Raw genomic sequence first — 22,958 nt, 5'->3', positions numbered from 1 at the left:
GGGGCATTTTCTGCCTCCTCGTGATATCGGGGGGGAAATTATATTTCTTCGGGGCAGTTTTGCCCTGCTGTGTTTCTGATGCTGCGTGAGACGGACCACAGGTTGGAGGTCCTTTAAGCAAACGCTCCTGTAAGTGGAACTTTAATTGAATATAATGGAAATATAATAACAGTCCGTGTGATTCGTCACGCTGTAGATGACGAACCGGGGAAGCTCAACATCTTCCCCCCTTAATAACTCCATTTAGTAATCCGTTAGCTGCAGGCGACGGCTGAGGCTGAGCGTCGCCTCTTCTGGGAATAGACCTTCTTCTTTCCTTCTTTTATTCTCCCACTCATTTATGTTTGAAGGAGACGCATTGCTCTTTATTTAAATCCATATCTCCCCAGATTTCAAGAGGCTGATGATGAAAAAAAGTGTCTTTGTGTTTGGGTTGAAGCTTATATATACTCTTTTGATGAAGCATGAATGTTGTCACGGCGGTTTATTTTTATTTATTTATTTATTCATTGCTTTTTGGAACGACTAAAGGATGTCACCCGCCCGCCGAATATACACGAGCCGTTAGCTGTGCGTGTTTATTTCAACGATTTATCCGATTTCAACACCGATTATGTTGTTGCGTCATCGGGGAAACATCGTCTCCGGAAAGACTCGATTGCTCACGATAAAAAACAAAATCAAAATAATTTTTACGAATCTTTCTTTTTTAAACTAGATCAGAAACAGAAGAGTTCACGGTGTTGGAGCTACCGACGGCTGTGGGCGGGGCTTAAAGTGTGTAAGAAACAACACAGAGGGCAAACAACAATGGCGGCTCCTAAAGATGTTGGCGTGGATCAGAGGTTCTCAAACTTGTTGTGTCGCGCTCCACTTCGGAGGAAGAAGGATGTTCACACCTCTACGACATTTTAACTAAATGGTCCACGCTGACATTTTTTGGACTCCTCCATTGGTGCTTTTTCAAATAATATAATTACTTTCTAATCACTTTAAATTAAACCAGATTGCTCCATCAGACAAAAAAAATTATTAAATGTTTTCAATCACATTATTAGAATACAAAAAAGGTTCTATCTGTGCAAAAAAATAACTAATATTTGGGTCTAATTACTTATTGTGGGTCTAATTAACCGTTTTTTGCACTGCATATCTTTCCCCTTGCGCCCCACCTGTAATGCCTTGGCGCCCCACTAGAGGGACGCGCCCCACAGTTCGACAAACCGATATCAGAACTGTAAAATATGTCTTTGTTGAAAGAGCAAACAACTGCACTGACTCGTCTCGATGGGATGTTTACGCTCTTCTGGTTCATCCCATCTCCTGCCAAGTATTTATATATTAATTTTAAGCGACGTGCCCTTTTCCAAAAATCGGTTTGCAGGAACATCTTCTCCGATGGTTCCGTGTAATAAACCACCGGGTCAACCGTCCCTCCCAGTGATCCTCCCTTTGCTCGATGGCAGATGGAAACAATCCACCCAGGTCATCGTTCTCTCGGTGCAGCTCACGGTAGCCAATAGCGGAGCGCGTCTCCAAAGACCACCTCTGTGTTTGTCTCGATTGGACATGACGGCCGCAGCAGGAAGCACACTGGAATTTGTTTTTCTATTGTTAATCTGGGAAACGACACACACACACACACACATACACATATCATAGGTCGGTTCGGGTTTGTTGGTTGGCTGCATTTAGAGCTGAGGGGGTGAGGACGAATACGCTTCTCTCTGGTTTGTTTATTTGATGATACGAGTCAGCCGAATGTTACCTATACGCTGTATTAAGGACGTCTTTGACCACACGGATGAATTTAATGCATTCGGGATTTTTTTGGGAGAAGTTTATGGATATGGATTACAGGGTTCCTACGGTCATAGAAAACCTGGATAAGTCCTGGAATCCCAAATTCTTTGGAAAAGTCATGTTCATTTACACGATATCTACTGTACGCTTTGGATTTCTCATTATTAGTATAAATTTGACATTTTCTCACTTTTTCATGCATTTTACAACATGTTTGTTCATGGAAAAGATGTCTTTGAGTCGTCGTTGACCACACGCATGAATTTAATGCGTTGTGGATTTTTCTAGGGGCAGTTTATGGATATTGGTTACAGTAGTCGTACGGTCATGGAAAACCTGGCATTTTGAAATTGTTATTTCCAGGCCTGGAAAAATCATTTTTTAAATGTAAATCCCAAAAGTTTTTGAAAAGTTATGATGGAAATGTGTTATATTCATATGTTAATTTACACAATGTATATATAAATACTGTGTGCTTTGGAATTCAATATTATAATATATATATATCTAAAATACATATTATATATATATAATGTGTATTTTTTTTATATATAGTATATATCTAAATATATAATATATATCTAATATGTATTTCATATATATATATATATATATTAGTTAGTTGATTTCCATTGGTCAACATGTGTATTAACCCTGGGATTAATAATTGATCTCAAATCGATTTGTCCCCACTTATGATGTGTGTTTTACGACCAGATTATAGAGGTCTCTTAATCCTGTACGGGTTAACCTCTTATGAAAGAGGTTGAGTAATTAATGCCACTAATGTGGTCATTTGTCTACTAAATGGGGCGGCTGTGGCTCCGGGGCCAGAACGGGTCGTCCTTGATTCAAAAGGTTGGCGGTTTGATCCCCAGCGCCTCCTGTCCGCATGTCAACGTGTCCTGAAGTGGATCAGCCCACTGCTCCTAAATTCTCGGCATGGGTTAAATTCAGAGGTTTAAAAAACCGCCGGAGTATTTGACTATTTTAAATCTTGTTACATGGATAACACAATATTGTTTTTGCGTCTCATCTTGCACCAACAAGGACCCACTCCTTGAGTGCAGAAGCACTAGTAATCGCATGGCAGCAATTATTTTTAATTAAAGGCCAACCTCATGTTAATTTAGCAGCACAGCAGCAGCACTTACGGTGTTAATGTGACATTTAGAGTGAAGATTTTAATCATGTTTTGTCCCAGCTGTTAATGTAAAAAATAAATAATTATAATGATAAAATAGCCCGATATTAATTCAGGCATCGCTAATTTTTTTCCTCTTTTTTGCCAAGGTGTAATATTTTTCTTAATTTTATAAAATATTACAAATGAAAATGTCAGATGTTAAAATGTTTAAATTGTTATGTGAGTGAAACTCAATCTGTACACGTTAAGACTGGACTGAACTCCGACAAATTCCAGTCAATATAATTTTATTTTTTTTAAGAAAGAAATGAAAAAAATACGGTTGTTTTGCTTTCAGTTTGTGCATTCAATGTGTATTTATATATATATATATATATAAATATATATTTACCAGTTTAAATATCTACTTTTATTTTGTCTATTGACAATTGCCTCACCAGACTCAACTCTGACTGTTTCCTTCTGGCCATAGCATTACATTTAATTCATTTTCTTTTTTTAAATTTAAATTTATTTTGAATAGCCTAAAATCCTAAATCACAAAGATAAGTGGCTCTGCCTTCAGAGACCTGTGATGGAGCGAGCCCCGTGTGATATTCGTGGTTCATATATTTGTGATTTGGGACATTTCCCACCATCAAAGCTCAAGTTTGGTGGTATTTCAAGGGAAAGCGTGATGTACTTCTTGTAAGCATAACTACATTCTTGTCCAACACCTTTTTGTACTCTATAAAACGTAAAGAAAGTGACTTCTTTTGTAGACGCACTGTATTTTCAAATGTCACCCTCCTCGGGCTGCCTCGGCTAAAGGGCAGCCGGTGATGTTTCAACCACTCTCGGTCTTCAGGGCCACGTGAAGGATCCTAATTGGCTGGAACAAAGTGCACGTCTGAGTCGTGGCTGACCGCCGTACATGTTAAATGTCACCGGTGGTTACACGCAGGTATGTGTCAGTTTACCTGGAGCAACATGCGCACCAGTTGGCCGGGAGAAGAAGTAAAGAATCACGTCCGTGTAGCGACCGGCTGACCTTTACCGGGAAATTGCTGTTCTCTTGTTGGCTGAGTGACGCCCGCGACTGGCCGCACGCCACACGCCACACGCCCCTATAGCTTCTACTGTCGGTCATTCGTTGGATATTATCTGGCAGGAAACGGATGCTCCGTGTAGTTGCACGGTGTACCGATGCTAAAAAGGTACCGCGGTACCCGTACGCTCAAATCAACACAGTTTTGCATATATATTTTTTTTTTATCGATACTTAAAATAGCGATCAGAGCCGCTCCATGTCAGGCTGCCTGCACGCGTTGACTGCAGGGGGGGCGGGGCTTACCAGGGGGCTGGGCTTACCGGCGCCGACAGACGACGTGCAGCTTTTGCAGACTGTCCTTGGCTTTTTATTAAAAATAAATTAAATAAATTAAAAGATGCCAGAAAGCTAATACTAAGAAAAAGAAATACTTTTATTGTCATATTACATATAGTTATATACATATACAAAATGTGTTCTCTCTTTTCTATATGTGACGCCACGCCGGCTACAGTAGCTATTGTTCTCCAGTGAGCATGAGAACAATAGCTTATTTTACTGATGACGCTACACACACTAAGTAAGACCGGCCTTTTCAATACGTAACCGAAGCCGACTTTCTTCTCGACCTCACCAGACCTCGGCGATACAGAAGTTGCACCGTGTCTTCAGGAAGTTGTTTGCTATTCATCGTACACAGTTAACTAAAAACTGCTGACGGGGCCAAACGGTGGTGATTAAAGCCCCGTGGGTTTAGCAACCCTTGCAGGTAAAACTGCCTCATTAAGTTTTTTTTGGATTTGGGTTATTTTAGAAGTAAACCATGTGCTGTGGCTCTATTTCAGCTCTCCGCTCTTTAGAGTTTGACCTCTTTCATTAAAAGACGGCATTGCATCGTGGGTACAAAATACCAATCGGAATGATTTTATAATGTATTCAAATACAATTGAAGGCATGTTGCCTCCAAACTAAAATTCTCGGCACAGAGCTTTACCGTTTTCCACAAATTATCCCTCCTTGATGTCGAATCCAAAATGCTTATCACCACTTAATCAGTTGTTATTGGGATGCCTTTTTTATATATATACATGGTAGTAAAAAAGTGTATCGAACCGTCAACTGATTAAAGTGTCCAAGTGACCCAGGATTGAAGTTTCTTTATTGGTCTACTGCCAACGTACCTCTTCAGAGTTAAAACACGAGAAAAAAGCCTCTTTTAATTCAAGCAACACTAATTCTTTAACTCTTTTTTTTTTTTTTTTTTTTAAAGGCTTCCATTTTTCTATATATAAAATGTATATATATATTATTTATATATATATATATTTGCCAATTTAAATATTTACTTTTATTTTGTCTATTTCGTACAATTGGCTTACCAGACTCAACTCTGACTGTTTCCTTCTGACCTCTGGCCATAGCATTAAATTTAATCCATTTTAAAATATTTACTTTGATTTTGTCCATTTCGATCAACTCTAACTTGATGTGAGCCTCATTCAAACCTTTTCAACTGCCCCGTCCCTCAAAATGAAATGAAAACCAGATGCTACATGAGCAGATTAGTTGTGAATGTTATTTTTATATATATGTAGATGAAGCTGTAGATTCAGATGTGGGGTCAGTGCTCATAAAGCTCGGCCTCACAGGAGACCCGGCTACTCATCAGTCACATTCGATATCAGCTCGCCTTCAGGTATCGATCGCACACGTGCGAGGTGAGATATCTATTTGAATTTACTGGGGATGACAAGCGTCTGCGTGGGTCTCGAACTGCGAGGCGGCGTCGGGCTTCACTCCCCGAGCTCCGATGAGAAGATAAGAAGACCTAGACATGCTCGGGCGGTAATTGCATTTGTTTGTCACGCTGTCCTCGGGGATTAGAATCCTTTTTGTGAAGGCCTTGCAGAGCAGATAAGTAGGCTGGGAAGTGACGCTGTTATGTAATGTGCCCGATAGAACGGCGTCAGATTATTGTCACGTATAAGAAACTGGATTTAATTTGTATTTTGGCATTCTTGCCAATAAAAAGAAAGAACAGAAACGATTAATAATGCCCAGAATGCATCAGTAAGCAGTGAGTTGTACGACGCAACCAGCAAATTGGTGCAGAACCCAAACCAGAACTCGATCTCCAGTCCCCGAAACACGAGAAGATATTTCAGGTTGTCGGGGACAACGAGCGCGGGGAATATTCAGCCACCTGACGGCGGCATCCATTCTATCAGGAGGGTTTTCTAAGCCATACAGAATGAGAAAAGTATGCCACTGATTACCAAAAAAAATGAAAGAAAAGCAAACTCCTCTGAACCGTTTGAGGTGTCCAGCCTGTTCCTTTCCAAAATTCTCGTTTTTTTCCAGTGTAGCGTTGTGTAAAACCCTTTTTCTAAGACGATGGTGAAAAGACAAACAGAATGTCTTCCGGTCTCAGGATTCCTGTCCTCTAAAGACGCTCCGGTTGAGTTCCTCCGTCAACGGCTGTGAATTCTCGTTGCGGTTGTTTCTCCGCGATGGGACTCGGTAGTCGCGTCGTATTTCGGCTTTTCGATGCATCGATTTACAATTTTGTTGAAATCTCTTCTCTTCCTCTCGGTCCACATTTAAATAACCAATCATTTGCTCCATGCAGTAATCAACTGTCTGCACTATTACCACCCCTGACTACCCTTTGGCAGTGTGGAGTACTAAAGCGGGATTAAGCCCCGCCCCCTTCAGCGGGAATCTGCGATCTGTGTATTTATCCCTGCGAGCTCCTCGTGGAGTAACGGAAGTTGCTCGGGACGATGAGCGTCGATACGTTCGGTTTCGGCGTGCGACGCGGCGGGAACTCGGTCGCTCTCGTCCCCGGTCGGCTCCGGCCGAGACTCGTCGCCCCCGGGCTTCGGCGACTCCTCCTAATTGCCTGGCTTTCACTTTTAAAAAAATGTAATGACTGCCGGCCGCTTTCGCCACAAATGAATATTTCAGTAAGAACCTCCAGACATTTTGACTTCAAACTGTGTGCCCGTGTACCGGAGTTTAGAAGGGAAATATTGCCAACAGAGCTTTAAAGTGTTCGCTGTTTGTCCCGAATTGCAACGCACTCGGAGACGTCACTGCTGTATCTTCAATAAGAGTCGTGTGCTGCTGTATTATTGCTCTCCGTGTTGTGTTGAGAGCCTTTTTTTAACAGCTAAAGCGTTTTCCTAAATATGTATACTCTGTGCGCTGGAAGCACACTCGTACTAAACTCTGAGGCCGGTAATAACCCGAGTGGATGCCGTGCATGTGCGTTTAAAAAGGTCCACGTCCTTTTTGTTGTTGTTGATTACCTCCATTGAAAGGGACGCTGATGGCTGCGGTTGTTAACGCACCATTTCTGTGATGGTTGCGACCCCCTGCTGACGGGCAACTTCAGAGGCTGGAATTGCTGCGTGTATTTTGGACCGAGTGGTATTTGTCAGCGGGAGATAAAGACTCCTCAGATACCTGTGTTTTGCTCTTTCTTTTATATATATATATATATATATGTGTTGTGTTCTGAAAGCATCGTTATGCCACTGCCTGAGGAAAAGTATCAGCGAAATGGACTTTTGTCCTTTATTTGTATTCTTCTATTTCTGCACATAAAGACCCGTTTGCTCAAAGTGTTTTTGACAATTTAAAGTTTCATGAAATGTGAGTTCTCCTCACTTTTTGTGTCGGAAAACATTAGGGAGCCAACGAAAGCCCGGTTTGTGTATCCAGCGTCGGAAATCCAGCAGGGCAAAGGGCAAAACCGCCCCTAAGAAATATAATGTTGCCCCTGATATCACGAGGAGAGGCAAAAAATGACCTCATAATTTCCTCTATTAATTCTGATAATTTAATAGCGTTTTGTTTTTGTTCTTTGTTGTGTGTGTCTAATCTGTACTGCCTGTACTAGGTAGGTACACAACAAAAAATATATGTATATATAATTTTGAATTTTATATAACAAATTCAATAAACTTATAATTGTTAATAGTTGTTAAAAAAATGTAATAACAATAAATAATCACAAAGAAGTAAGAATACAATTGAATATGATTGTTTTCTGTACTTTGAATCTGAAGACTACTGCCTAATAGTCTTATCATTGACTAATATTCTTATTATTGACTAATAGTCTTATTATTGCCGTTTTTATGACAATTGCTATTATCCTTTAAGTCTAAATAATAGGGCTGTGAAACGATTAAAATTTGTAATCAGGTTAATCACAGGTTTCTGTGGATTAATCATGATTAATCACATATATACATTTATACACAGGGAGGCACATAACTTGCTCACCAGTGCGCGCGCCAGCATCGGAGCTCTGCCGCGCGCGAGACGGAGATCGGAGTCGTGTTAACGCGACACGTAGAGACAGAATGACATGCTGCTGATTAGAGACGACCAACAACAGACGGATTGGAAGCTCATTCTGCGCATGCGTTAAATGCGGGATTTTTTAAAAACTAATTAATCCTGTAATTTAATCATAACGCGTTAATGCGTTATTTTTCACAGCACTACTAAATAAGAATATTTATTATTTGCCTCCAATTTCTTTTTAAATGCCCCTGGATTTCAGTCAGTCGGGGCAAAGTTTGCCCCCTAAAAAAATGCGTAAATGTCCTCCCCTGTGTGTATCCCAGCCTGTAATCTGTTGTTGCCCTGAGAGGTCATTCTCATTCACATGTGATCCAGCCAATGGGATTGGAGGACACACACCACCACCAACACATCCTGAGACGTCTCTCTCTCTCTCTCTCTGGCTACATTCACCTCACGTTTTCCATCGATTGGTTGGTTGTCAATTGGCCGACCTGCTCTCAATAATCAATACCTCCACGGGGAAGAGTCAATGATGAGCTGCTCAAGATTGACGAGCTGGGGGAGGTCGCCGGGTTGCTCGCAGAATGTCCTCCACCAATGTTTTTCTCATGGTTAAATTGCCCAGCCTCTCAAACATTAGGACCAATTAAATCAACCCCCGATCAATATATTATTTATTACCGTAGCCCTCCAGTGCCTTTGAGCCCATAGTTTGTCTCCTTGTATTGGACATAACTATTGCACAGGTTATAATATGGTGTCCACATGTATGGGTTACATTCAGAGCGTGACTGACTGGCCCCAAAATCTGTTCTAGGACATTTAGAAACGGTGATGCCATGACACGCTGTACCAGTGTCTGTGAAACTCATCGATGAACATGTTGCTTCTTGTTTATTGACTCCAGAATGAGAATGACACGTCGTGGTTTTAAATGTGTATTTTTATTTGTGTTTATCAGACAGAGCCGGGCGGCTTGCGGTTTGCATTTTTTTGTGCTAAGCTAACCCGCCGCTGGCTGTAGCTTCATATTTACCGTACAGACATGAGGGCCGCAACAGGTTCGCCATTTACCTCTCGGCAAAGAAGGAAATAAGCGTATAGCCAAAAATTTAGAATTATTCCTTTAAAAGGGATCCTTAGAAATCGTTTTTATGTTGTGGGTTTCTAAACGTAACGAAATAACTATCTTTTTTACGATCTTCTAATTGGTCTTTAATTGCTTAAATTCCAAGATTACACGACGTGATGGAACCCAATTGTTATAGTGAGGAAGAAAAACACTTTCCAGATTTAATTAGCTGATTAACTGGAATCTGCGTTCCTCAAAAAAAAACAGGTGGACGACATGTTGGACGAGGAGAGCGAGAACGAAGGTGAGGGCCGAGCGAACGAGAAGCGTGGTAATGGAGCTGGACAGATAGAAGAAGAAGAAGAAGAAGAAGAAGCATCATCATCATCAGCACCAGGAGGAGAGCTCGGCCCTCAGGCGGTGACCGCGGAGGAGACGATCCAGACGGCGTCCGGTGAGGCCGGCGTGAAAAGGTGAGGCAGAACTCCTCTCAGAACCCGTCCGTCTAGACCAGGGATTTTCAAAAAATTTCAAAAATGTCCACTTTAACTTAATAGGTTCAAAAAATATCTTATTTATTTGTCGCAAAATGATGTGCCATCATTGAGCGTCTGAGCTTGTAATAAAGCGGCTGGCTTGGTATTTAAATACTCCTCCGTGGCGGAAGGTAACGCACAAATTACTTGAACATTTAAGCTATGATGTAGTGGAGAGGCTGTGGTGAAGAGCGACGATGGAGAAATATTTAAAAAAGAAAAATGCAGACTTCGAACTGACTGATTTTGTAATTGTTTTCGGTGTTAGGGTGCCACGAAAAAAAAAAAATTGTCAAAAAATGTGCCGTAGCTCAAAAAAGCTTGAAAAACACCGGTCTCGACGCCCCTTCCTGACGTCCCGGTGAAACCGATGTCGCGTACTGTGACGTATTTCACAGGGAAACAACTGAGTGTACAGTTCCTACAGATCTGATTGGACCACTAAAAAGGGGGCGGGCCTAGAGTTAAGCGCAAGAAGGTGCGACGGAGGACCGTTTGCACCGTCTATTATTTGCTCTTTTAACTGTTGAAATGTTTTGGCACCTTTTTTATCAACAAATTGTTTTTAATTGACTACTTTACTGCACTGTGTGACACTTTGTCTGTGATAAAAGCAAAAATAAATTAACTTTACTTACTTCCACACCTTCCACCTGTTGTTGGATCAGGAGGAAGACGAGGGTAGTAGCGAGGAGTGCATGCAGCCGTCTCTAAACTCCAGAGCTACCAGCTTATTCGACTGAATATTTGGGGTTAATATCACATGAGATGTTTAAAACCAAAACGGAAGCTCAAGACGCTCCAACTTCTGGGACTTTAGGTGAAACTTACACAGATATCAACATCACTCCATTTGTATTTTTCGTCTTTATTTAAACGCAGTCGGCAAGAAACGGGGGGGGGGGGGGAACGCCGAATGTCCCTGAAATAAATGTACCCGTGTGTGTCTTTCCTTCTCCTCTCCGACTATTATCATAAACACGCCACTTCATAAAACCGTGCGTGATGCCAGACGGTCTGGTCCGTTGCCATGGAGACCGATTCGAAACCGACAGCGGGCGGTCGGAGACTTCTGAACGCGTCGGGAGTCTCTCCACGCCGAAGGAGAGCGGAGCGACGGGCTATTTGATCCTCTTTTCTGCAGCCAGAGAATATTATTATTATCATTACTATAATATTCGCCCGTGCAGTCGTTTCATTTTTCATTTTTTGCAGTTTCTTTAAATTCGCAACCGATCAACACGCTGAGTAGACACTTTTCGTCTCACTCAAATGTGCATGTCTACAGCTACTGCATTGTAACTGTGCATACGTTGCACCCTTTTCTTCTTATTTTTGACGTTTTGCATAATGTATATTTTTCGATATCTATTTGGGCTTGATGTCGTCGTCATGGTTACAACATACGACTCGCCTCACACACCTGTAGTGGCTTCTTTAAAGACGGATCTCTCGTTATCAGGACTGTTGTGTTGCTCCCTGGAAAGAAATGTAATACAGACACGCACGTACACACACACACACACACACACACACACACACAGTTGTTTGGCAATAATTAGAATGATGTGGGGTCCTCAGTAAAAAGGGAAAGCCCCTCCACGCCTGAACCCTTCTGTATCCGACAGGTAGTCGTTGCTTCACGTCTTTCTTTTTGCTCTTTGAATACATTTTAATGAACCGGAGTCTTCATCGGCTTCTTCTCGCTCGCTGGCATCTTGATTCCTTGAATGAATCACACTCCGAAAAATGTGTCCACCGTGACTCATGTGCACATGTCCCCGTGTCACAGACGCTCAATTATTTACTCTAAAAATGAGAATTTCGGCGATTCTTTGTAATAACAATCGAGTCGTGATTTAATTCTTGCATAAAATGTAACGATGCATCGGCAAAAAAACATTAGTAGATGTATGCAGTAGATTTAATACGGTAACACATCACAACTGTGTTGTAAATAAATACACAACACAATGACATAATGAGTGATAAGTTGATATCTTCTCACTCGCGTCAACCTTTTCAGAATCAGAACCTTTTTATCGTCATGTATATTTACATATACAAGGAATGTGTCATGGCGGGTGGTGCAACAATAGACGATGGCAATAAACACAGTGCGATAATTAAAAATATAAACACCAGTTTCTGTCATGCAGGAGAAAAGAGACCGCATGCGAAGAGAGGGCGTTCATTATCTTTACCGGGAAGAGGAGGGAACCGTTTGTATTGGTGCGTAGACACATTTGAGCTTTTAGCTTTAGTTTAATCTATTTTACCTTTTCCAAAACTGTGTTACCGAGTTATTTGAAAAGCGTAACCTCCTCGTCGTGCGCACGTGTGCCGGTTCTCATTTGTAACATCTAAGGTCCGTAATCGGTAAAAAAGCCATTTGCAAAGCTCTCCGCGTCCCGTCATCGACCGGCGGAGTGATTACGGCGCCGTGCGTTTCATCGGTTGTTGCAACGTGAGCCAGGTTAGATGTTCACAGTTTTAACGTTTTCCAAAAGCTTTGCACAGGATGAATAAACGAGACGGTTGCAGTTGATTTGTTCCAGGTGACCGTTGTGTTGTTTAGATGATGCAATAGTTTGATTCGGGGGGGGGGCGGTGCAGAAAGCTTTGCAATGGTCTCCTTTTTTCTTCTTCTTTAAAAAAAAATTGAATTTCAGTTTTTCTTTTTTAATAAATGTGCAAAAAATTCTACATACCTGTTTTTTCCTGTCCAGATGGGGCGCTGAGTGAACATTCATGAGAAATATAATGAACTTTTTTGATTTTTAGCAAACGGCTGCAATGAAACAAAGAGCGAACATTTTAAAGGGGTCTTAATACTTCCCCTACCCGCTGTACGTGTATATGGAAGATGTTCAAACGACATGCAACAACGATTTAATGGGGGTGGGGGGGGCAGGAACCATTCTAAATGACTCGTGAATGATTTCAGTAATTAATGTAGCAGGTCATTTGTTAAAAGGTGAGTAACCAAGGGGGCGGATCATGTTACGTCGGCCCCCGTGGCCCCCCGGGTTCTCGTCCCACTGCTGAGCCACGGGTTCCAGTCCGTGAGTCCATGTGCAGCCTCACGGCTCTGATCGCTTCACCTTTTAATGAATACCTTGTTGGGGGGGGGGGGTGTCTGGCTTTCTGACCAGGCAGCAGCTCCATGCTCCTTTTCCCTCCTTTTTATTCCTGACTTTGGGTCAGTCCTGGCCCGACCCCTTTGGGTGCTGCTAATGAGCGGAGCCTGAAGCGGCGCTGGCTCCGTGGGGATTGAAGGACACCAGTGACACGGTCTAATAATATCACAGCCCGAAGCCACTGCGAGGCCCCGGCGGGAGCTCCTCTGCATCACCTCCCCCGACCATATTTCACCTCCTTCTGTCTCTTTCTGTTTTCTTCCTTTTTCTTTTTCTTTCCGCAACTGGTTACAAATGAATTCTCAAACGTCAATAATGAACGCACATCTGGCGAGCGCCTCGTCTCTTCTCCACCTCGTAAGCAAAGCCGCTGAAAGGCCTGACATGCTACATGAGAGCAAGAGAAAAGTGAAAGATTTAAAAGCCACGTCGTACGGCTCGAACCACGACGTTTGCGTCAAGGCCGACTCTTTTTTTATAAGCTGGAATAAAGGATGAATACATTTGTATTTCTTTCCTTCAAAAAAAAGAAAGTTTCTGGCCAATGGGAGCCGATCACAGAACCACGGTAACGACATGAAAACAGAAAAACGGGGAGAACCATGAGACGAGGTGTCGGGCGGGGGTGGGTGGGTATTTTTATAAAAAAGCAGTGTGACATCACCACGCTCTGTTCACGAGGCGCTCTGAGCCTGCAGACGCGGGAGCAGGGCGTAGGCTTCCGGCTGAGGACGCTGGAGGAAGTGAGGAAGCGTTTCCTCCTCACCGCCACGGAGCGAACGCGTCCGCAGACCAACAGGCGCTCGGTTTGAGGGACTCTTCTCCTCTAATTGGTGAAGATTCTTGTTTGAAACGATAGCCCCCCCATGACTCCGGTAGCCGCCGGCCAGGCGGTGCCAATTATGGCGTGTTTTTAGTCCGTCACATTACGGATGTGTTGGCTGCCAGATGCAGAGGTGCGGCGGGAAGCCTTCATTAACTACCGTCTCTCCATCAGTGACCTTTTTTTATTTATATATGTATATACATATAACATTAACACAATGTGCTTTTGCTTCACGCACACGTGACTTGGGCAGCAATTAGACGCAGTCGCAAAAAAACACATCTTCGGTTTATCGTTTTTTTACACCTCACTAAAAAAAAATCCCAGTCGGGAAGACAAACTCAAAATGACTTTCATCTGTTTATCGTTCTTCTTTTTTTTCTTTTTTTCGCCCTGTGTGTGTGTGTGTGTGTGTGAGAATGTTCTCTTATCAATTAAATTCAGTTTATTTTGCAGAGCCCAATATCACAAATTACACATCTGCCTCAGAGGGCTTTACAACCTGTACACGCTCCACGCTTTGGGACTACAGATGAAAAATAGCCTCTTGGCTAACTCTGGCACATTTACTGAAACACGACATCCCTGACCTTTGACCTCACATCGAACTAACAAACTCCCTCCAAACGGGGGAAGAAACCTTCAGGAGAGAAACGGAGGACGGTCCCTCTCCTCAACATTTTCACAAAACACGACAGAAGTATATTTTACCATAAAATTATCTTCTTTTAATATTGAGAGAACATTTAAACCATTTCATGTTTAAAATTGCTTTTTTTTGGTGCCAATATAAGGATTAAGATGTCAAATCATATTTTCAAGCTTTTCGAGTTATATTAAGTACATTTATTTGAGAAACTACTGGATATGCTAATGTACTAGAAGTATTTTTACAATCTGAGCTTTCTCCCTGAATAAAGCTGATTTTTCCAAAGCCGGGTTGGAAACCTGAAATCGTTCCACAGCTCAGGTACGTGAAGCGTCTGCTCCGGTGGAGAACATTCAAACGTCTCCGCTCACGTCGGTAATTGACGACTGAAAGTCCCTCAGATCTGAGGAGTCTTTACATTTCTTTTTTTTAAAGTTCCTGAATAGAAGCCGCTGACTCAGCTTTTTTGCCCGCTCGTTACTCGTAGGATGCAAAGTGCAGCGAGGCATGAAGTCTTCTTTTTGACTTACCGTATTTTTTGCACTATAGGGCGCACTTAAAAGCCTTTAATTTTCTCAAAAAACGACAGTGCGCCTTATAATCCGAAGCGCCGTATATATGGATCAATTCTGGTTTTGTTTACTGACCTCTAAGCGATTTTGTGTGGTACAAGGCGCTCACGGCGCTAAATCAAAATGTTTTAGTACGACTTTGGTAAACTACAAAGCCGCACCGCTTGCAGCATTACGGCTACCGTAGCCAGGAGCGTCGCGGAGTAATACATACTGTAGCGACCCTGGGTCAGGAACGCTACGAGACGTAGATGGCTTATAGGGTGTTTATTCAAGGAACATAGAACAAGCTACTGTTGGCGTAGCCTCGCCAAAACGACAACAAACCGCCGTGAAACCTCAAAACCAGCTTCACGTCTGCTCCGGGTCATAGCTCCGCTCCGAACCCGCGGAACACAACACACGCACAACAACATCACTCGCTGTCCAATCACAGACACGCCTCACAGCTACCAGCTCGTGAGACGTTCAGTTACATCCGGACATAACATTTCCCTCAGTCCGTTACAATACTGTGCTTCACCATAATATTACAGTGTGTGTATAAGGATCCCAAAATACAACTGAATAAGGTTGGTAGTTATTGTGAATACGCTCATTAACGTTTGAATAATGTTGAGAATTATTGTGAACGCGTTTAATAAAGTTTGATCGACTGACTTATCTGACTGTTTTTTCCCGCTTAATGCGCCTTATAGTCCGGTGCGCTTTATATATGAAACAAGATCGAAAATAGACCATTCATTGACAGTGCGCCTTATAATCCAGTGCGCCCTATAGTGCAAAAAATACGGTACTACATATTCATGGTGTTAATGAAACGTCCCCCGGGGCCTCTCTCGCTCTCTCTCTGTCTCTCTCGCTGTCTCCCTCTCTCTCTCTCTCTTTCGCTCTGTCTCTCTCTCTCTCTCTCTCTTTCGCTCTGTCTCTCTCTCTCTCTTTTGCTCTGTCTCTCTCCCTCTCTCTCTTTCGCTCTGTCTCTTTCTCTCTGTCTCTGTCTCTCTCTCTCTTTTGCTCTGTCTCTCTCTCTGTCCCTCTGTCTCTCTCTCTCTCTTTTGCTCTGTCTCTCTCTCTTTCGCTCTGTCTCTCTCTGTCTTTCGCTCTGTCTCTCTCTGTCTCTCCCCCTTTGTCTCTCTGTCTCTCTCTTTCTCTCTCTCTGTTAGTCTCTTTGTCCATTTCCTGCGAGCCGGATTGAAGTAAGAACCTTTTTTATTTATTTAAATAGATTAAAACTCCGCTTACAGCTCGTTAAAAGGTCGTGACTTCTCACTGCAGCTGACCGTGTCTCATTCAGCTTCTACCCCCACTCCTCTGACCCGACTCACGTCTTAAGTTACTCCCCCATCGGGTCGTGATTTGACGGTTATTGTTCTTGACGCTCTTTAATGTCAATAAATAACTGGCGAATCTGACTCGGCAGAGTTTCCTCTTCATAAAATACAGCTAAGGAAAAGAAACCCGAGGACCCAGGAAGGTGCTCGGTCGGGGGAATGTTCCACGCCCGCTTCCGATGCTCTCGTTGCCACGGCGATAAACCCGCGGGCACGTTTTGGAAATGGGTTCGACCAAATGGACCGCTGTCGTCGGAGGGGAAGCGGCTTCAGCGTTTGTGCCGACTCTGCACAACGTGTACATGAATGATCAAAGCTCTTACGTGGATGTTAAGTCGTCGTGAGGCTTCTCGCGGCGCTTTTCTTTTATAGCAGAGCTCTGCATTTTGTATTTCATGTCCACTGAGGAGAAGAAATAAGAATAGATTAGGTATCATTATCAGATGATGGCGTCCACCATGGTGTAAAGCTCGTGTGCGGAGCGGCAGACGGGGTTTTGTCTCTCTGGCCATGTTGTGCTTTTTCGGTCTTGAATTTGTATTTTTTATTAAACTGCATTCTGTGTTTTATTGAATAGTTTAATTCTCCTGCAGAAACCCTGCGTTGGTGTCGGGGCGCTCTGGTTTCTCTTTTATTTTTTTTGGCCCCGAGTTGTATCGGCTAATCACGTTGGAGCAAACGAATCAATACAATTTAATTGTAAGAGTTGGTGATGAAGCTCATTATCGATTTGTTGTCGCGACATTTATTCCGCCACGCAATGAGTCGCGGAGATGTTTTGAGTATTTTGAGTTTGCTCTGTGAGCTGGTATTTAATAATCCACTCATGCATGTTTAATTATTGTTATAAGGACATTCTCCTAAAAATATATATATTAATAATTATTTAAAATAATGAATTTGCAAGCCAAAAGTCACTTCTGTTTGCTTAAATAATATAAATTGTATTTTCTTTCTTTTTTCGAACATTTTTTTTTCTTTGTCTAACATTTTCTTTTGTCCGAAATTAATCTAAAAAAATTATCGACAGATCGTTGATTATTAAAATAATCGTCACTTGCAGCCCTAGTTGGATACGAGTAAACAAGTCTTGTGTGGAGAGCATAAGAGGCGGAGCCATGTGGAACCCCACCGGCTAATGTCTGACGAGGATTTAGATTTTTAAATCTAATTTACAAGTTCATTTTAACTTCAATTCAGTTTGTCATAAAGCCCAATATCACAAAGTTCAAATTGAAAAGTGTCTGGATTAGAAAAAAACCTCTCTCCACCAGCTCTACTGCCCGGGTTTTAATGCGTTCGTCCTCTCTCTCTCTCTCTCTCTCTCTCTCTCTCGTGCTGGCGTCGTGACATAAGTGAAGCGAGTGCGGCCCGCTCTCCCTGGCAGCCGAGAGTCATTAGAGTCAAATTGCTTGTCGGGAGCGTCAAGAAAGTAAACCCTTTATTTCGTGTTTCCTTTCGTTTCGTTAAAGGGAAGCTTCTGTCGCTCACCTACAGAGGAGAGCAAGTTTAGAGTTGTTCTCTCTCTCTCTCTCCCCCCCCCCCCCCCCCTATATTCTCTGGACAGCTCGCATTATCGGGTTAGCGCTCCGCTCCACACCTCCAGTTCGGACCTGGTAAAACTGGACAATTTGCCAACATCTTCGATTTTTTAAAAGATGTTTTTAATGTCCGATGACTCCAACAACTTTTTAGTTGTAGTCTTTCATTTTAGTTTGTCTTACATTTATATCTACACAATACAATGTTGACATTTCAGTTTTTTTTTTTTTTACTACATTTGCAAAAATTTCAACATTTCTGTTTTTTTCTGTCTTTATGGGGTGCTGAGTTACATTCATGAGAAATTAAATGAACTTTTTTAATATTAGCAAATGGCTGCAATGAAACAGAGTGATCATGTTAAAGGGGTCTGAATACTTTCCGTACCCAATGTATGTAAACACACAGCCAGCCAAAAGACTATGATCAATTAAGTGCAGAGGGGAAATATTGAAAATCACACAGACATGTAGAGACATGTTGATTTAAATAAAGATTAATTAAAAGGAATACACACTGTAGGTGAAGGCCTGGCAGTCCACGTACATCAGAGAGCGATTGATGACCCCCTATTGATTTATTACACATGTTCTACTTATGTCTCTTTTCTTTATTTGTATATTTTTTTTATTATATATTCTTTTCTATTTATTTAATACAATGTTTTGTCACGTTCTTTTTTTAATTCAGTGAAACCGAAAAAAAATAAAGTTTTTTTAAGTTCTTTTAAAATTTCACTTGTTTCAAACACCTTTTTAAAAATCAGATAGCAAAAGAAACAAAAGAGGGAGAGAGAAAAAATAAACTTCACCGAGATCTCAAAGCTTTCTGCCGTTGTTTTTCCGTATAGAACCGCAAAAAAAACCTCAATTTATTTAAATCTCACGGCTTTAAATCTCCTCTCTCTCGTTTGCCGCCTTTTTGTGCGGCGTTCGCTTTGACCGAGATAAAAGTCTCTCTTTCTCGGTCTGCCGTCACTCCCACCCTAGTGCCTTTTTTTTTTTTGTGTGCATATTCTCCTGTTTTATTTTCTTCTCTTCTTCTTCTCCCGCCCGATATCTGTCGCTCTCGCGTGGCTGAGGATTACCGGAGCGGCCTTGTGTGTCGGGCCGGACTCCACGCGCTCATTAAATGTCCTCATTTCTCTGCTTTCTCATCATTCGGTGTGAAACACGATTTCCTTTTCCCGGAGTTATGTAATAATTACTGTTGGTCTTAATCTCCCCTGGATCCTCCGGTTATTTAAAACAATTATCTTTTGAACGAAAGCCAAAAACAAATTCCGCCGCATTAAATTTCTCGAATTATTCTCTTTTCGTTGGTTTCTTTCCTCGGACTCGATCGAACACGAGTCGGCAAACGTCTTCATTCACAATTTAAAAACTTTTTTTCGGGTCGTTGAGATTGACTAAATGCATGATTTTAGGCGGGGGAAGGGGGGGAGTATTTCCACCCTCTGCATATTTTTTCGGGTAAAGCTAAAAATGGTACTCCGCAGGGTAACTTTTTTTATCCATAAAAAACAAATTGTATTTGATAATCCACTCCTTCAGACCATTATTAAGGACTTTCTAATATATTGTTGTGTTTAAAAAAAATGTTTAGCCGATTTTATAATTAATTTGCAAGCCAAGGGTGTTTTTTCGTTAATCTCCACCAGGAGGGATCACGCTATCCGCCGCCTGATTACCCAATACATGATGACGCAATACGTGATTATTTGGTGCATTCATTTGAGTATCTGGTGCGTGGAAAAGCTCACCGGCAAAAGGCTGCAGGACTGTTAAGAAAATGCCTTTTTATTGTAAATTGGCCTCCATGCGCTTTCCAATTACCACGTCTCTCCCCGAGGGCCCCGATGCGGGTAATTGTTAATAAGAATCGGACCCCTAAAGACCGCCTTAACAGCCCTTTATCGCCCCACTATGAGCTCAAATGATTCCATTTGCGTTCACGGACGCCGTTTCCAACTCGTAGAGAGACGTGACCGCGGCGTCTTTATTCTTCCCCCTCTTCGTCTCTCTCTCCGTTTGTGAAGGCAGCAGATTAATCACATGTTTGTGCCATTACAGCTGGGACTCATGCAGGGGAGTGTGATGCAAACGGCACCATAAACAATGTTTCCTCTCATCTGATGCATATCTAAATAATGCAGGATGCTGTTTATATTATTATTATATATTAAGTGAGCTGCTGCTGCTGTTTCTCCAAGTACAAACACTCTCGTGCAGCTGTAGCCTGGAGAAGAGTCTCCAGTTGGTTGGAGTTGCTGTCAGATGAGTTGAGGGGGGGTGAGTTGTGTGAGGAGTGTCCTGTGGTTCCCCTCGACTGATGAGGAACGGTTGAAAACTGTCGCCCCGCCCATCAACGCCCAACTAGCACACGTGCATCGTCGTTAGTGCCCAACAGAGGGTTCGCACGGTCATGGAAAACCTGGAAAAGTCCTGGAATTTAAAAATTGTAACTCCCAGGCCTGGAATAGTCATGGGGGGGGAAAAAAACGTAAATCCTAAAAGTTTTGGAAAAGTCATGGAAATGTGTTATAGTCACATGTTCATTTAAGCCCGAGTTTGAAAGATTGAATATGTTTTTTAAAGAAAGACGCTCAAAATATAAGCCCACGTACATTTTTCTAAATTTTTCATGTTTATACCGAGATTTCAGTTTGGTTATGGAAATTTGGTTTAAAGTCATAGAAAAAATCCATTGGTCAAAATGTGTAAGAACCCTGCCAACAGCTCTTCAGTGCTCCTCCTCAGTCGTCTCCTCGCTCGTCTCCTCGCTCCAACGTTGTGTTCTCCCTTCAACTACGAGCGACCACATCACAGCTTCTCGAAGCCACCGAGAGATTCGCGAGCGACGCGTCGGGAGAAGACGTCTCGTCTCGCTCCGGCTCGCGGGACACAAGCCGTCCCGTTAAAACCGACAGCGAAGCCCGACGCCCGAGTCCCGGCGGCGCGTCGGAGCGGCGCCTGCCGGGTAACACGGGGGTTTAAAAGAACGCCGGCGGGCGGTCCGCGTTTGCTCGGCTTCCCCCCCCCCCCGGAGAGCACGCCGATGATCCCGGCGCTCCCCGATTAAACGAAGCCCAGCGGTGCGAGAGAGGCGGCGGGCTTGTGAGACTTTACTTTGACACGAGACCAACGCCCTCACAGAGTTCATTCAGCTCCACGGCGATAGGGACAGTAATAATTGCGCCGGAGCATTTCGATGACTACAAAGTTCAAATACACCCCAAATGTTGAATCGAAGTGTGACGTAAAAAGGCGACGGGGTGCTTCGCCAATCCTTCAAAAGGCTTTGGAATGACTCATGAGGCCCTTTGACATGTATTTTACATCACATACAAGACTTACAATAATTTCAACAACCAAGAGTAAAAACTCGGAACAACAAGAATACAGAAAGTAACATTTCTTCAAGACAGTCAAAATACAAGTGCCATACGTAAATGTCATTTAAGTGCCACTGAAGTGCTAATTTATTTGATACAGATATAGTCGGAAAAGATGTGTTTTTAAGTTTCCGGCGGAAGTTGTCGAGACTTCCTGATGTCAGTGGGGAGCTCGTTCCACCAATGAGGAGCCAGGACAGCAGACAGTCTGGATTTTGTCGAGTGATTAGCTCGAAGTGCAGGAGTCACGAGTCGATTGGCTGTATTTACTTATTTGTGGGTTTTCTGTTGCCAATGATCATTTCAAATGTGATACAGGAAGTAGATTTTGAGTGATGTAGTGTACAGTACATTTCCGTCATTATTCTGAATTGTAGGATCTAGTGTTTTGATATGAGACCAAGAGTCCGGAGAGCTCCAGTGTAAGAGCCCTTCTAAACTCTAGATTCTCACCACGTCCCCTGAACGCGGCTCGACTTTGACCATGTGACCACCGAGTGGCTCCCCGATGAACGAACGCGTGAATTAAGTGAAGCGTGCGATTACCCAACGATTTAGGTTTTTTTTACGTTCTCCCATCAGAGAATGGAGCTGGAAAGCCCCAAAGCAACGAAAGAAACTCATATTTAATGAGCGGGGACGACGTGAGCTTCCCGATGAGTTCATCCGCTTTGGAACGTCCTTTGACCCGCTCTGGTTGTCTATTGGCTCCTTGACCACACAGGTGTACACTAAAAGGTGACGGCGCTCGCTTATCAGCTCGCCGCATATGGAGCGTGAGGAACGGGGAGGTTTACGGCTCACGACTACTGCACCGACGCATCTGCTGCGTATGATATGGGATAAATGGGGGGCAATGCTGAGTCGTATCCCTATCCCCTTGTAGACTACTTCTAATAACTAACAGTTACATATGGACCCCACGACTCATCCAGAGACAGCCAAGGCCTTTTCTAACTCTTCAACATGTGCTCGTGGTCATTGTTCCAATGAGATCTCTTGATCTCCATGAGGTCATCGGATGTTGACCCTCCCACGACGGGAGATAGAAACTCTGCAGGAAACTCGAGACGATTAGAGTCCCCGAAAGTTGAGTTCATTATGTGGTTCATTCCCACGCTCGGGTTCCTCCTCCTTCACTCGTTATTGCCCTCCATCTCCCTCTTTCCCCTCAACCCCTCCTTCCTTCCGGCTGCGAACAGAGTTGTCAGAAGCGTTTGAAGTCTCTTTCTTTCTGCTCTCCTCATCTTCCTCTGCAGCCCCAAAGCGAGAGGCCTTTGCTGGAGTTCACAGCCTCAGACTTCAGTTAGAAGTGATGCGTCCTCTGCATGACCAGATGAAACCCCCCGTCCAGCCCGATCTGTAACGGTCTTCCGCCATCTGCACGCTCCCCCCGGCGTCACCGTCTCGTAGAAGTGCGTCTCGACTCGTGGCGTCTGTTTTCCTTTCTTCTGCGAGCCGTTCCGTAACACTTGTGCGTCTGTAATGATGCGTTCAGGCGCTCCGTGGCGTCGTCCTCATGCAATCACACTCCGGTGGTGCAAAGAGATGATAACATCTCCGAGTGGTGGCCTCGACGTCCGTCTCCATAGTAAC

General features: G+C 43.1%; 1 protein-coding gene across 3 annotated transcripts in view; it reads left to right on the top strand.

Annotated features, from left to right (window-relative positions):
- ctdp1 (CTD (carboxy-terminal domain, RNA polymerase II, polypeptide A) phosphatase, subunit 1) overlaps positions 1-22,958 on the top strand; it is a 54,297-nt gene that overhangs the window by 26,409 nt on the left and 4,930 nt on the right. For 2 of the 3 annotated variants that reach the window (XM_056418796.1, XM_056418787.1), the window contains exon 12: positions 9,640-9,845. The exons of the other annotated variant lie outside the window; for it this stretch is intronic. In XM_056418796.1, coding sequence (XP_056274771.1) covers positions 9,640-9,845 — 206 coding nt within the window. The remainder of the gene's footprint in view (positions 1-9,639; positions 9,846-22,958) is intronic. 3 annotated transcript variants of the gene reach the window in all.

Source organism: Pseudoliparis swirei, chromosome 1 (assembly GCF_029220125.1).
Source record: "Pseudoliparis swirei isolate HS2019 ecotype Mariana Trench chromosome 1, NWPU_hadal_v1, whole genome shotgun sequence".
Lineage (NCBI taxonomy): Eukaryota > Metazoa > Chordata > Actinopteri > Perciformes > Liparidae > Pseudoliparis > Pseudoliparis swirei.
The sequence above is the reverse complement of the archived record's forward strand: the minus strand, read 5'-3'. Positions and strand labels throughout refer to the sequence as shown.